The sequence below is a fragment of the Microcaecilia unicolor genome, chromosome 2, assembly GCF_901765095.1.
Source record: "Microcaecilia unicolor chromosome 2, aMicUni1.1, whole genome shotgun sequence".
Classification (NCBI taxonomy): Eukaryota; Metazoa; Chordata; class Amphibia; order Gymnophiona; family Siphonopidae; genus Microcaecilia; species Microcaecilia unicolor.
Window position 1 is genome coordinate 232,841,771 of NC_044032.1, and position 14,821 is coordinate 232,856,591.

General features: G+C 43.5%; 1 protein-coding gene across 2 annotated transcripts in view; it reads right to left on the reverse strand.

Annotated features, from left to right (window-relative positions):
• MLANA (melan-A) overlaps positions 1-13,041 on the reverse strand; it is a 33,900-nt gene extending 20,859 nt beyond the window's left edge. The window contains exons 1-2 of one of the 2 annotated variants that reach the window (XM_030192371.1): positions 12,906-13,030; positions 6,364-6,459 (exon numbers count right to left, since the gene is read on the reverse strand). In XM_030192371.1, coding sequence (XP_030048231.1) covers positions 6,364-6,437 — 74 coding nt within the window. In that variant the 5' untranslated portion in view covers positions 6,438-6,459; positions 12,906-13,030. Of the gene's footprint in view, positions 1-6,363; positions 6,460-12,905 lie in introns of both variants that reach the window. The other variant, XM_030192370.1, reaches the window with a different exon arrangement.
• Positions 13,042-14,821: the final 1,780 nt, after the last annotated feature.

The following is a 14,821-nucleotide window of genomic DNA, read 5'->3' on the forward strand; positions in this document are numbered from 1 at the left end:
GCCCCCCCCCCCCCTGTTCAAATAATCGGGCGAATAGTCTATCTTTCTTTTCAGGTATCACTTGTGTTGTCTGGTAATGTCTCCTGTACCCTCCCTCCCTCCTCCCCTCCCCTATCCCTTCCCTTCCCCTGGGAATCCCCTCTCCCCCCCTACTATCCCCTTCTATTCCTATTGGAATTAGGTCACCTTCGACGCCTTTCCCTTTTTTTCCCCCCTGTTCTCATTTGTATGCAGTATATTCGTCCTACTGTTTCCCTCTATATATTAGCTCGCTGATGAATCTTTTACATGTTTTTGACCCCTCTATCGATTACTAACACATTTTAAACTTTAACCATACAGTGCAACTTAACATAAATATCAATGCAGTGTTTTATAATTACTCAACATTCTTCTCTTCATCCTTGTACTATCTGCTATTAGGTTAGTTCAGTAAGTCTATGATGATCATTCTCATAAACCTATGTGGTTTCCACCGGCCAGATCAGTGTTTCATCATCTATGTCCCGTTCCTGCCATAAGACAACTTCATTTGTAATCCAGGGCTTCTATAGTTATAACATTATCCTCTGTGTCAATTATAGTCCCACGTACATGTTGTGGGTCCTTCCAACTAAGCCCCAACATCCTCTTTATAGCTCTCTTTAAAGTTGCTTCTTATGTCTTACTATTTCCACAATAGTTATACCTATCTTGAATCCAAGATTCTGCGCTCAGTTTAATAGTAGCAACAGTACAGCTTGACAAATTTGTTCATCATACCTTTCTTCATCTCTGTATTAACTGCTGTCAGATTGAATCAAGATATTTGTTATGGTTAAGTTAGTGAGTTTAGTTGGGTTTCATTGGTCCTCTTCAAAATTGCTCAGTCTGTATTTCAGTTCAGTCTTACTGTATCATTTTTTGTAAGCTCAGCTTCCCTTATAATGTAGAGTCATCCATTGGGACCAAGTTCATAGTTGAATTCTGTGTTTTATTCTTTCTGTTGATGTTTTCCACTGTTTACACCCATATCTGTTCTGCTATGTTGGTTAAACACAGTCTCAGCTTCAGGGTGAAAATACTATTAATTATTATTGTCTTTCTGTTGAGATCTCTTGAGCTTAGTGTCCCCAATTGGTGCATTGGTTATTTATCTCTTCCAGTTTTATATATTCTTCATTTGAGCTTAGTAGCACTTCAGTTTTCTCCTTCCAGTTGATCTAGGAACTCTTTCGCCTCCTCTGCTGTGGTAAATATTTTATTTCCCGTTTGGTGGGTTACTCGCAGTTTCGCTGGATACATCAGTGCAAATCTAACTTTTCGCTGTATCAGCTCCGAGCACACTGGGGAAAATTTCTTTCGTTGCGCCGCTACCACGGCAGAGTAATCTTGAAAGCATAATACTTTCCTATTGCCACTGTGTAGATCTTTTCCGCCTCTCATCGCCTGCAAAATGGCTACCTTGTGGGCAAAATTAAGTATGCGACAAATAACTACCCTGGGCCGCCCTTCTGCTCCCTGCTTAAGGCCCAGCCGATGCGCTCTTTCAATTCGCAGCGGGCCCAACGCAGTCGGTAGTTGTAGTTCTTTGGTAAGCCACGTCTCAAGGTATTTGGCCAGGTCTCGTTCTCCTAAATCTTCAGCAAGCCCCACGAGGCGAAGATTGTTACGCCTCGATCTATTTTCGAGGTCTTCGATTTTATCGGTGTAAGTAGCTATTAGTTTTTGTAAGCGACTTACTTCTGTTTCCACCTTGTCCACACGATCTTCCGTATCACTTGCCCGTTGTTGATATTGTCCCATGTCCAATTGTATTTGCGTTACGCTATTATGTAGTTGTTCCAGTTTGTTATCCAGCGCTCCCAGCTTTTTCTCCAATATGGCTTCCAATGCCTGAGTAACCTCCCCAACAATCTCGGCTGCCCACGCGGATCCCACCGCTGATGTCCCCGGGCTCGCCGGAGCCGCCATCTTGTCGTCGGGCGGCCGGGTCTTTTCTCTATCTTTTCTGGTAATCTTAGATGTCATTCTCCTCCAAATTGGTATTAAACTTTTCTCCTTTTAAGCACTCTTCGTTTACCTTCGTTTGTGGGGTATTGTATCCAATTTTTAGGACGAATCTTTGATAAAGAATCTAAGGGAAGGCAGGAGCTGCGCACTCAGCGTCTTCTCCCGCTCATCGCGTCACGTGACCTCCTGGCACTCATGTTTAAATAAAATACAGGCTGTAAATTCCAGAATTTAACTTATTTCACTGTTTTAACTTCTAGAAACACTTTCAGTTGTTCCGGCGAAAAGAAATTATATTTTGTTTGACCCAATTTCACTACACACTTGCATGGGTATGCTAGAAAAAAAGTAGCTCCAATCTCTACAGTTTTTTGTTTCAAGGCAAGAAATTGTTTTCTTTTTTGTTGAGTCATTTTTGTCATGTCAGGATAGATCCAAACCTTAATACTACAGGAGTTTTTATAAAAAAAGGGCAGGGATTTCCAAACCTGTCCTGGGGCTCTATGGCCAGGAGAATATGCATAAGATAAATTTGTATATGCTCAATCTCCAACACATCCACATTTATCTCATTTTCCTGTGTCTTTGTTGTGGATACCACTAATATAGTGCTAATTTGATATGGGGTGGGGAGTGAGTAGCATCTCTTCCAAGAAGGATCAAAAAGAACGGAAACTGAACAGAAAGCAATTAAAGTAGCCTTATAATAGATTTCAATCATGACTAAGTCACAAAAAGGTGCCCTAAATGACCACTGGAGGGTTTAAGGCATGACCCCCACCCCTTATTCCCCAAGTGGTCACTAATTCCCTACCACAGTACATACCAGCCTTTATGACAGCTTCAGATGCTATAGCCAGGCCTATTAGTGCAGCAAAGCAAACACACACAGAAGGTGAGCTCTCCACAGGAAAACCAACGGTAGGTGAAACAAACAGTGGATCCAATAAAAGTCCTCTCACAATGAGTGTCTTCCTGAACAAGGTCTTTATTAACAATAGCACAATTGACCCGACACGTGACGTGTTTCGGCCGTGAGGCCTGCGTTAGGGGTCTAGTATTATCTGAAGAAAAAAATGCCTTGTGGGTCAGGTGAAAAACCAGCACTAAAACTGCTAAAAGAGGTATCGTGTACAAAGCTGCTGTGCTACTCTATCATACGCAACCAAAAGCTCTAACTGTTACACTTGTCTGGAAAGTGTGAGCTGGCCAAAACCCACATATAGGTGACACCTTCAGCCATAAGGGCTATTATAGGAGTGTACATTTGGGTACAGTAGGTTTTTGGTGGGCTTTGGAGGGCTCACCACAGTGGCGTAGCCACAGGTGGGCCTGGGTGGGCCAGGGCCCACCCATTTAGGACTCAGGCCCACCCAACAGTAACACACATTTAGTGGTAGCTGGTGGGGATCCCAAGCTTGGCCAGCTGAAGACTTCTCCCTGATGGTAACGAAAACGCTCCTCTCCATGATACTGGCACCTGAGCATGCTCATTTTTCAGCGCATACCTGATGGCGACTGCCAAGGTGGAAAGAAGCGTTTTCCCGCCAGCTGAGATATTTTTTTGGTGGTGGTTGGGGGCGGGGAGGAGGAAGAACACTTGGTGCCCACCCACGTCTTGCCTAGGCCCACCCAAAATCTGTTGTCTGGCTACGCCCCTGGCTCACCATATAATATAAGGGGGTAATGGTGCCCCACTGCTCTGCTAGGATCAGTAGCGTAGCCAGACCTCAATTTTTGGGTGGGCCTGGGGGTGGAATGGGTGGGCATGACCCACATATTTCCTCACTGTCCATCCCCCTCCCATAAAGGTAAATACCTGGGCTGGCGGGGATCTCCGGGCCCTGCCAGCTGAAGAATCTTCTGGAGGCCCCCAAGGCTTGAGAAGTCTCATCCCTGCACCACTCACCAGCGTGGCGGGAAGCAGCGTTCAGCAGCATTGCCTGCGTGCCTGCCTGCCTTTTAAAATAATTTGTCTCCCCAGGCTCCGCTGCATTTACTTCTTCGCCCGTCGCAAAGCACTGCCCATGGCCGCCGAGAGCAGGGGCCGGGCCCGGGACAAGGTCACCCCCGGGCCCCCCCACCCGAGGTCGCTGCCCACCTGAAGTCGCCAGCCCCCCCCCTCCACCCGCCCGGAACTAACCTTAAGTCTCTTCCTTTCACTTCGCGCAAGAAGCAGCAGCAGGGCAGACTTCTCCTCCTTCTTTCCGTGCCCTGCCCTCGCGGACGTTACGTCAGGTGAAGGCAGGACACGGAAGGAAGGAGTGGCTTGCCCTGCTGCTGCTTCTTGCGCGAAGTGAAAGGAGGAGACTTAAGGTTAGTTCCGGAGCGAGGAGAAGAGCGAGGAGGGCAGGCGGGCCACACTGCAGCGGCTGCGCCGGGCCCCCCTGGAGGCCCGGGCCCGGGGACTTTTGTCCCCCCTGGCCCCCCCTCTCGGCGGCCCTGGCACTGCCGTTTACAAAGGCAGCTCCGCTCCCCTTTGCCGCGTCCATCCGGCCCTCTCTGATCCACTTCCTGTAGTGGATACGTAGGGCCAGATGGACGCAGCAAAGGGGAGCAGAGCTGCCTGTGCAAATGGCAGCGCTTTGCGACGGGCGAATAAATAAATGCAGCGGAGCCTGGGGAGATAAATTATTTTAAAAGTCAGGCAGGCAACACTGCTGAACGCTGCTTCCCGGACCCGGCAGAGCCGCGGGAGAAAAGGCAGCGACAGCAGCAGGATGTTGGATGGGCGGGCCTGGAGGGAAAGTGGCTGGGCCTGGGCCCGTCCAGGCCCGCCCCTGGCTACGCCCCTGGCTGGGATGTCTGTGTGACCAGTCTACTAAGAATGCTGCCCCCCCCCCCCCCCCCATGGCTTGTTTTTGTGCGTTTTTCCCTTAGACATTTTTTTTCCAAAAATGATCTAGAAAGATAGACACACTGAGTACAAAAACATCTAACAAATAGTCATTTTCAAAACAAAAATTGACCGTTTCTGGTTCAAAAATTGCTATGTTCGCCACTTGATTTTTGGATGTTTTCAGCATCTTAGTATAGTATAGAAAAAAATCATTTTATTTTCTATTTATTGATTAGACTATGTCAGTTTTTGGAATGTGCATCTGCCAGAACCTCACTCACTGGCCTTCAATCTCCAGCACAGTGGTGGTACATTTCCAGCTTTGGGGTGGGGCCACCCTTGGCACCTCCGAGATCTTAGATTGTGGCAGTGAATGAAGGGAAAGCAGGCACAGGCAGATGTTGGCAATCAATGGGGAAGAGGAAGAAGGGCAGACTGAAAGGAGAGATTAGGAGCAGGCTGAGGATATGATTGCTGAAAGTAGATGCAATAATAAGAGCTGCAATTACTTCCTTATCTGATCTACCAACACACAGGGAATTCAGAGGTTGGCTGTGTGTATCAGCTGACCATGTGTTGGTGTTGCTGGCTTTATGCCTTTTTGTCTGTGCTGAAGTACTTGAGTGCGTATAACCCCAAATGAGAATTTATTAACTCCATTTGAGGTTGCAATCCACAGTTCTAAAGAATTGAGGAGCCCTTTTACAAAGGCGGGGGAGGGCCTACGCACATACAGCATGCTCCAAATCGGCACTACTGGCCGGCTAGCACGTGAGCCAGGTGGGAATTCTGAATCTGGCACGTGCCAAATCCCGAGGTAGAAAATAATTTTCTTATTTTCTACCGTGGGCCGCTTACCCGGCGGTAAACAGCAGTTGGCGTGTGCTGCATGCTTACCGTGCGGGTAACACGTGAAACCTTACTGCTAGGTCAATGGGTGGTGGTAAGGTCTCAGGTCGAAAATGGACGTGCACTGGTTTCAGTTTTAGCGTATGTCCATTTTCTGGCCCCTTAAAAAATAGGCCCTTTTTCCTAGACGTGGTAAAAATGGGCCAGCGCGTGCCCAAAAGACACGTTCACACTACCGCAGGCCACTTTTTACTGTGGCTTAGTAAATAGACCCCTTAGTTAGTACAACAGGAAGGACACTGAGGAAACCTAATGCACAATACAGAACAAAAATGAATGCACATGTGTGGAAGTATCAGACAAAGCTTCTAGCAATCATGGAAGCTGAGAGAAGGTTTTTCCACTGGATGACATCACCCACTTGTGAGGACTTGCCATCCTGTGTGTCCTCGGAGAACAGCAGTTTACAAAAGGAGCATTAAAATATGATACAATAAAAACACCTAATGCATGAACAACCCAAGATTATCTAGTAGGGGAAGCCCAGCAACATCCTTCCTCCTTGTGCCTTTTCCTTCTCACACACTGTCACACTTCCCAACAATTTAACAAAAAGATTTCATTTTTGTAAGGAGTAGTATCCTGGCACTGGTTTGATCTAGTGCAGCATGGCTTTCACTTACTCCTCTGCACTTAGATGGTTATAACCTCTGCCGCTCAATGCCCTCGTTGGGTGGTGTCCATCTGACCTCGGCATCTTCGAAGACTGTTAACTGCACCTGCAATCAGATAACAAGTGCAATCAAGGTTAAGCATTTACTCAGTTCCAATAGCATTAGTTTCTACCTCCAAAGGGCTCCCAAAGAAAGTGTCAAGTAGCCCATCCAAGAATATGAGGAATATGAGAAATGGACTTCTTCAGGACAATCCTTGTGTATCTTACTTATCCAGCTCTTCAGAACTCAACTTAAAAACATCAGCATAAATGGGTGGAAAAGAAATCATAGAGCAATACTGACTCCTGTGAAGGTGGCCAGATTCACTAGCTATGGTAGCAATCGGTGATGGTCCTGCAACTCTGATACAGGTACGCTTCCTCATATGCTATACTATTGCCTGAATTTACAACCTTACTGGACAGCTGCCTGTATGGGATAGGGTATTCTTACTTTAAAAATTAAGAAGAGCACATTTCTTTTCACGTAATCATTGGAGATATGTGGCAATAAATGTTGGTCTCTCCAGAGAACATTCAGATCTCCTAGATTTTTTTTCTGTTATTAGCCCTACAGCTGGTTGTATGTTGGTTCCACAAGTTATCTCAAAGCCAAGTTTTGATCTTTTTTATTTAATTTGGATGTGAGGGTTCCAATCCAATATTTAAATGCAAGATGTTCTATAAGTGTGGACCAGAATGACTAAAGGCAGAGCCACGTGAAATGTCCAGTTGAAGCAAGAAGGGGGAGGTAAATGGGTAGGGCTTGTTGGGATGAGCATAGTGTTCATGAAGGAGTGTAAGGAACCAGAAGATTGGGTATTCATGAGCAGAGGGGGCCAGACCTTTATGGACCAAAGCGAAGACTTTAAATTTAATATGTGCTGAGACCAGCAGACAATGTTGAGAAATCAGAAGAAGTATGACATGAAGAAAGCAAAGGCATTCTGAAGAAGTTCAACAGCAGTGGATTGGATCAATTGTAGATGCTTCAGGGTAGATAAAAGTAGACCAAAATAAAGGACATTCCAGTAATCCAGAATGGTAATAACAAGGGAAAGTATCAATAGTCGAATGAGTGAAAGGGCAGATAGCATTCAGTAAGGAAACCTAAAATTCTGACAGACTTACTAAAGGGAACTGCATAAGCATCAATCACAGGAGGAAAGGGAGTGGGAGCTTAAGGAAATAACCTCACACTTAGATGAATTACGAAATAACTGACAGACCTTAAGCCACGAGAAAACTAATTGTAGACAATCATTAAGAGTGCTGATGGATGAAGAGGTTGGTGATAATGGGTACAGAATCTGTCAGCACAGCAACAAAAGCTACAACCTTGTGACTGAATGATGTGAACAATAAAACTATGAAGATATTGAACAATACTGGTGGGAGAATAGAGCCCTACAGAATCCCATATATTACAGGGTAAGAAGAGGAAAATGACTGACAGTAAGTGACTTGGAACAAGCGGTCTGAAAGATATGAGGTCAAAAGCAGAAAAGAGGTCTAGATGTAACCCGCCCTCCTGGTAAAGGCAGGCAATGTTGGCTGTAGATTCTCTGAGGGTTAGTTGTCAGTAGTCGTGGCTCACCCTCAGGAACTCTCTGCCCGAACCAGAAGGGGGTACAAATCAACTAACCTCGTCTCCCGTCCTCAAAGGGCGGGAGAGGAATTAAAACTAGGTTTAGGATAGATTCTGAATTTGAAGAATACCAGTTTGAATTAATGTAAAATATAAATTTTATTCATTTCCAAAAGAATTTTTATACCCTTTAAACAACAAAACTTTGTATTTAACTTAGCTCTAAACATTTAAATAACCTCATAGCTGCTTCGCTACCACCTCCTAATAACGCTCCTGATATTTTTCAAAGCTTATTTCTCTTTCACTTAGCTGTCCTCCTCCTACTGGGATTGATTGATTGAGAGGGAGAGCAGATGCTGGATGGAAGGGAGAAGAGAAGGAGGGCCTGCATCGGAATTCAGGCATTGGTGGCTGAAGCATGCCACCAATTTTGCTTGCTGTGAAAGCAGCATGGAGCTCAGGCCTCAGGCAGTGGACCTCTTCTGCTGGTGGGGCTTGGGCATCCCCAACAGCAAAGGTAGGAGTCAACACTGTTGGGGATGGGGAGACATGACAGAAAATGTGTAGCCTAGGGGCACCATGAAAAGATAAAAGTTTGGGAATTACTGCTTTTCTATAAGGATACTGTCTCTGTCCCCACCCCATCCCCGCAGGTTCTGTCCCTGTCCCCGGCCTGTCACCATGGGCTCTGTCCTCATCTGCACAAGCCTTGAACACTTATGATTTTATATTTAAATTATTTTATTAAAGTATATAAAGGAATAATATGCTCTGCAACTGTTGTGTAGAAATTACAGATAGAAAACAATAATAACAATGAGCAGCTATAATAACCTTCTTTCCCACCACCACCACCCTCTACCCTTCCAACCCCTAAAATAGGCGATTTCTACTACACCAAGGAATCCAAATTCACACTGTTAAAATGTCCAGGGGTATAAAATACAACCCGTTCTATATGCCCTAGAGGGGAAAAATATGCCCTATGAAGCACTGTTATGGTTTTTTTAATCTGTGGATGAATAAGTCATCAACAATCTCAGGATTCAGTCTAGTTCTCCTGTCTTCCACAGTCCTTCCTGGAATAGAAGTTGTCTTCTTAGAAGATGTGCTGGTAGCACAGGATCCCCCATTCAAATTTTGCTAGTTGTGGCCAGCATGTTTGCTTGTTTTTCCACAAAAATCAAAATATTATTGTAGGTATCACTCAAACATAAATCAGTCCACTTCGTTAACAGGCTTCAAAGTAAATGACACGGGGACAAAGTTTGTCCCCGTCCCTGTGGGCTCTGTCCCCATCCCCGCCCCGTCCCCACGAGCTCTGTTCCCATCCCCACCCCCTCCCTGTGGGATCTGTCCCTGTCCCCATGGTTACTGTGGTTCCCCGTCCCCATGTCATTCTCTAAGCAGTATTAGCCAGACAGTGGATGGCCCTGGCAACTCTATCTGGATAATTCGTTTTAAATATCGGGCCCATTGAACCTCCAGATTGTCCTTAGTACAGTGTTCTTCAATGCAAGCCATGGGGGCCAGTGGTGCTATGCTCTGCCTCTCTACCCAAACTCACAACAGAAAGGGTCAACCTAGTGGTTAGTGCAGTCGACTGTAAACCCCAAGGGACCCAAGTTCAAATCCCACTATTACCCTTTTCATTATTATTATTACTATTGTGAGCTCTCCAGAACCTGAAAAATACCTACTGTATCTAAATACATAAGATATCTGCAAGCCTGAAAGCTATTGAAGTGGTGTACATTTCTGTTCCTGGAGGACTCAAAATTACAAAAACAAAGAGTTAAAGCAGGATTTGAACTTGGGTCCCTTGGTTTCCAGTCCACTGCTCTAACCACTAGGCTGACCCTCTGCTCTGCATGGCCATTGGTGTGACCATTTTCTAAGAATGCTGCTATACAGTCGTCCATGTCCCTTGTTTTCCCCAGTTCAGTGAATCCCAAATCTGGTCCTGGAGGCACCTTAGCCAGTCAGGTTTTCAGGAAGCCCACAATGAATATTCATGAGAGAGATTTGCATGTACTGCCTCTACTGCAAGCAAATCTATCTCATGAATATTCATTGCGAATATACTGAAAACCTGACTGACTGGGGTGCCTCCAGGTCCAGATTTAGGAAACACTGCCCTAGTTCAAAACTCAGATGTTTCAGTTTGTAAAATGGATGTTCATGCTGGACGCTTCCAGTGCATGGACGTCCATTTCAGATTTATTTTAGAACAGGCTGTGTCCTTTTTGTAAATACATGTGAGATGCACATGCACATCCATTTAGGATGTTCTTACTTGGTCGTCCTTTCAAAAAAATGTCCCTCTGAGGAACAGCCATGTGCTTGAAGGACAAGGCATTTCTCAATAGACAAAGAGAATGTATGTTGAAATGCTGACCTCCTTGACGGTACCCCCAATGAAATGTTTGAAAACAGGCTGGTGAGGTGGATATCATTGTCACACACTAATCAGCAGTGTAGAGTAGAGAGCTGCACGGCTTCCGTCCCCGCGGGAATCCCGCAGGGACGGAGGCAGTTCCTGCGGGGTTCCCGCGGGGATGGAAGCAGTTCTGCGGGGTTCCCGCGGGGACGGAGGCAGTTCCTGCGGGGTTCCCACGGGGATGGAACCAGTTCTGTGGGCTTCCCGTAGAAGTGTAAGCTGCACCTGCACCAGCCTCTCATCTACCGAATACCATTTGAGTGCTGTCTCCTCCTCCTCCTCCTCTTCTTCCTTGCTTTAACAGCATAAATGTGGAAAGTCTTCCATTAAGGAGGTGGTAGAGTCACAAATGATGACGGAATTCAAAAAGGCGTGGGATGAACACAGAGGATCTCTAATTAGAAAATGGAAGTTATATAAAAGCTAACCTTAAATGGCTGCATGTGTGTGGCTATGTCAACTGACACTTAGATGGCGACTCTGGCTGTGATGAACTAGAGCTGATACCTGGCAGACTTGTATGGTCTGTGTCTCATACATGGCAATCTGGTGTAGGATGGGCTGGAAAGGGCTTAGACAGCAACTTCAGTGGCTGGAACATGAGGACAGTGCTGGACAGACTTTTACGGTCTGTGTCTCACAAATGAGAACATGAATAGGCTGGAGTGGGCTTCGATGGCAACTCCAGCAGTTGGAACATAAGGATAGGGCCAGATAGACTTCTGTGGTCTTTGTTCCAGAAACACAGAAGAAAGACCATAATCAAGTATATAATATCACACTCGTTGATTTAATGATGACTTGATCATGAGTGTGACTATTGGCAGAGTGGATGGACCGTTCAGGTCTATTTGCTGTCACTTACTTTGTTACTATTAATCCTCTTTGCTACCAGACTTGTGTCAGACCTCAGCTCTGACACAGGCACAAGAATCAGATGTCACCTAACCTACTGGCGCCTGCATGTGGCGGCCTCTCAGCACACAATGCCAGTAAATCAGAGACAAATCTTACATGTGCACACCAGAGTGTTCCAAGTTTCAGCTTCCACTCCTTCCTTGCCTACAGTGCTGTGGCTCAAATCCAGAGAGAGACTGAGGGAGCTGACTGGAACTTTCTTTTAAGTACTATTAAATTCTTACGGGGACGGGTGGGGACGGGTTGGGATGGTTTAAATTTTTGCGGGGATGGGTGGGGATGGGTAAGATTCCAGTGGGGATGGGTGGGGACGGGTAAGATTCCAGCGAGGACGAGCGGGGACGGGTAAGATTTCTGTCCCCGTGCAACTCTCTAGTGTAGAGGCCTCAGGTGGGAAGATATTTGGTAGCTCTTCTTCAGCTCATTTGGATCCAAAGTGGCCCCCACTTAGAAATAAGTGAAAACCACAGTCGTCGTGTGAGCACCATAGAATGCAAAAATTGCAGGGGGAAGGAAGCTGGTAAAGGAAGTGGGGATGAGACTTGATATACTGTCTTTCTATGGTTATAATCAAAGTGGTTGACATATGATATGCAGGTACTTATTTTGTACCTGGGGCAATGGAGGATTAAGTGACTTGCCCAGAGTCTCACAAAGCAGTAGTGGGAAACAAACCCATTTCCCCTTGTTCTGTTCACTAATGCACCTTAAACACTTTAATGTGTGCACAATCAATTTAAAGTGCATACAGTTGAGCTGTGCAGGTTAAAACAAGTTATTAAAACAAATGAGCAAAACAAACTGAAAAATGAATCAAAACTTTTGACCTGTGTACACCCTTAATGTTTTAGTTTGACCATTAAAAATGTAAATAAGTGTGATATAACAGATTTTATCTTGATATCTTGCTTGCTTTGCATTAAATCTTAATGAAAACACAAGATTCACCCTGTTTCTGTAAGGGTTTTCTTAATCGGACCTGTGCGACTGATTCATGCTAAATAGCAGCCATAATGAAAACATTAAAGAGAAAACCTCATCATCAAATGTGGGGTGTTTTATTTCAGCTTGCCAGATCTTGAAAGCTATTTGCTTCTAAACCTTGTGTGGTCTATACAAAGCTGGCTTATGGTTCAGTTAGCATTCACTGAAATTCATAAAATGACCATATTCTACTTCATTTCTATCATGAATGATTGCCCAATGAAGATTATAAATGAATACACAAACCATAAAATTCAGATTCAAAAGAAGATGAGTGAACTAACATTGAACATTTTGATTCTGAAAACTGTTTCTGTAAGGTTTTGTATCAAGATATGAATCCACAAGGATGATTTAAAGACGAACCTGATTCATCTCATGCTGTTCTATGCAAGATGAGAATAAAGCTAGTTGTCACAGTTAAGTGGCACAACTGTAAATCACGGTCAGGAAAAGTGAAACTACTTCTGTCAAAATGAACGAACTGGAGCACAAGATATCAATCTCCTACAATCAAAAGGTGCAGGCAAAAAAAAATGGGGAATCTTTAAAAGCAGTGGTAATGCTTTGGACTTACCAATGATCCTTGCAGACAACAGCTGTGGTTGATTCTGTGGGATTTTCTTCTTAATTTTGCCTGATGCTTTTTTTTTTTTCTTCGTTCTTATGATTGTCATGGGGTTTGAATTTCTAAGCATGAAAGCTACAAAGTAGTGTCTTTCTCTGTCTTCTCACCCCCCCCCCCCGGCTAATCTATGTATCTTATGTTGAGGACTTTTGACAGCACAATGAACATTCCTCTCTCCATCCGCACGTGGGGGTGGGGGAGGGGGCGGAACCTTATAGCTTCATCTGCTTTCTTTCACATTTCACTTTTTTTTTAATTAAATTTTTCAATAATTTCACAAGTACAACACTTGTTCAAAGAAATACAGCCAAAAAAAATCGTCATAAGAAAAAAAATATTACATTATCTCAGAATTTAAATTAAATTGGCTTTCTTAGACCACAAATCCTGGGGAGCGTGTAAGCAAACAGGAAATTATAGGAATACATAGAAGAGTATATTACAATTTAAAGGCTACGTGATATTCCTCTATTCTATTTCTAACATTATTTAAGCCTTTTCAAATCTAGAAAAAATGTTAATTGATCATGTGTATAAAATATATATTTAGTTTCTCCAAATCAAATCAAACATTTGCATGGATAATCTAGAAAGAATATAGCCCCAAGTTCCACCACTTCTTTTTTCAAATTAAAAAAAACCTTTGTCCTTTCTTGAGTCATTTTAGTAACATCTGGATAAATCGAGATCTTTTCGGATCCAAAAAGTTCCTTAGAATGTTTAAAATTTAGTCTCAAGATGGCATTTAAGTCTTGCTCAAAGACAAAGGAGACTAATAATGTAGCTCTCTCTGATACGTTTTCTATGGCTTGTTCCAAGATAGTAGATATATTGTTCAAATCAATATCAATTTTTTTCTTCTCTTCCTTCGATTTCCCCAACTTGTTTCCCAGGTCTTTTAGGTAAGTAGTAAATCTTGTCACATTTCACTTTTATTTAATATTCCACCAGTCAAAAGGATATCTAAGCAGTTTAAATAACAATTTTAAAAGGGGGTTTAAGGGAAAACACAAAAGGATGCTTACCTATATTTTAAAATTATATGTGAAGGGAAAAAGAGAGAAATTAGTTACTCTAAATCACAGAAGGGGGGAAGGGTCAATTTCAAGGGAAAGTAAACAGGACATCTAGGGGGTCTTTTACTAAGCCACAATCGTTTTTTTAGCTCATGGTAGAAATCAGCTGGCGGTAAACACCAAGACGCCCATATGAGTATCTTGGCGTTTACCACCAGCTGATTTCTACCATGAGCTAAAAACGCTACCATGACTTAGCAAAAGACCACTTTAATGCCTCTGTAACCAGGGACTGTATAGGAGGAGAGTAATATGTAAATAAATTAGAGATCACGGAAAAGCTTTGGTGAAAAAATAAGCTTTAAGCAAGGCTTTAAACCTTATAAGTACTTTCCATGTGGCCCCAGGAATATATTCAAGATCCTTGCTTTTCCTACAACATTGATCTTCACTATAACAAATGAAAATGTGTGTTATGCTGTTATATTCAGCATTTTATGTACATTACCATTGATGACTTTAAATACAATGAAACAGGCTCACACATTAAAGACAATTTGTCATAAATCTCTCTCTCTCTCTGTTTAGCAAAGTCATCATGTTTCAAATCTGACACATTCACAATCTCTATTTTGGTAAATAACTTTCCATAGAAAATAATAGAAAAGTTACATTTTTAGAAAAAAAAACCCCCATAAAATTTCTGTTCAATTTGATCAAAATATCTTATTTATTTATTTATTTATTTTATTGCATTTGTATCCCACATTATCCCACCTCTTTGCAGGCTCAATGTGGCTTACAATTCTTCATGGATGCTGCAGGTAGAAGAGAACATACAATTGGTTT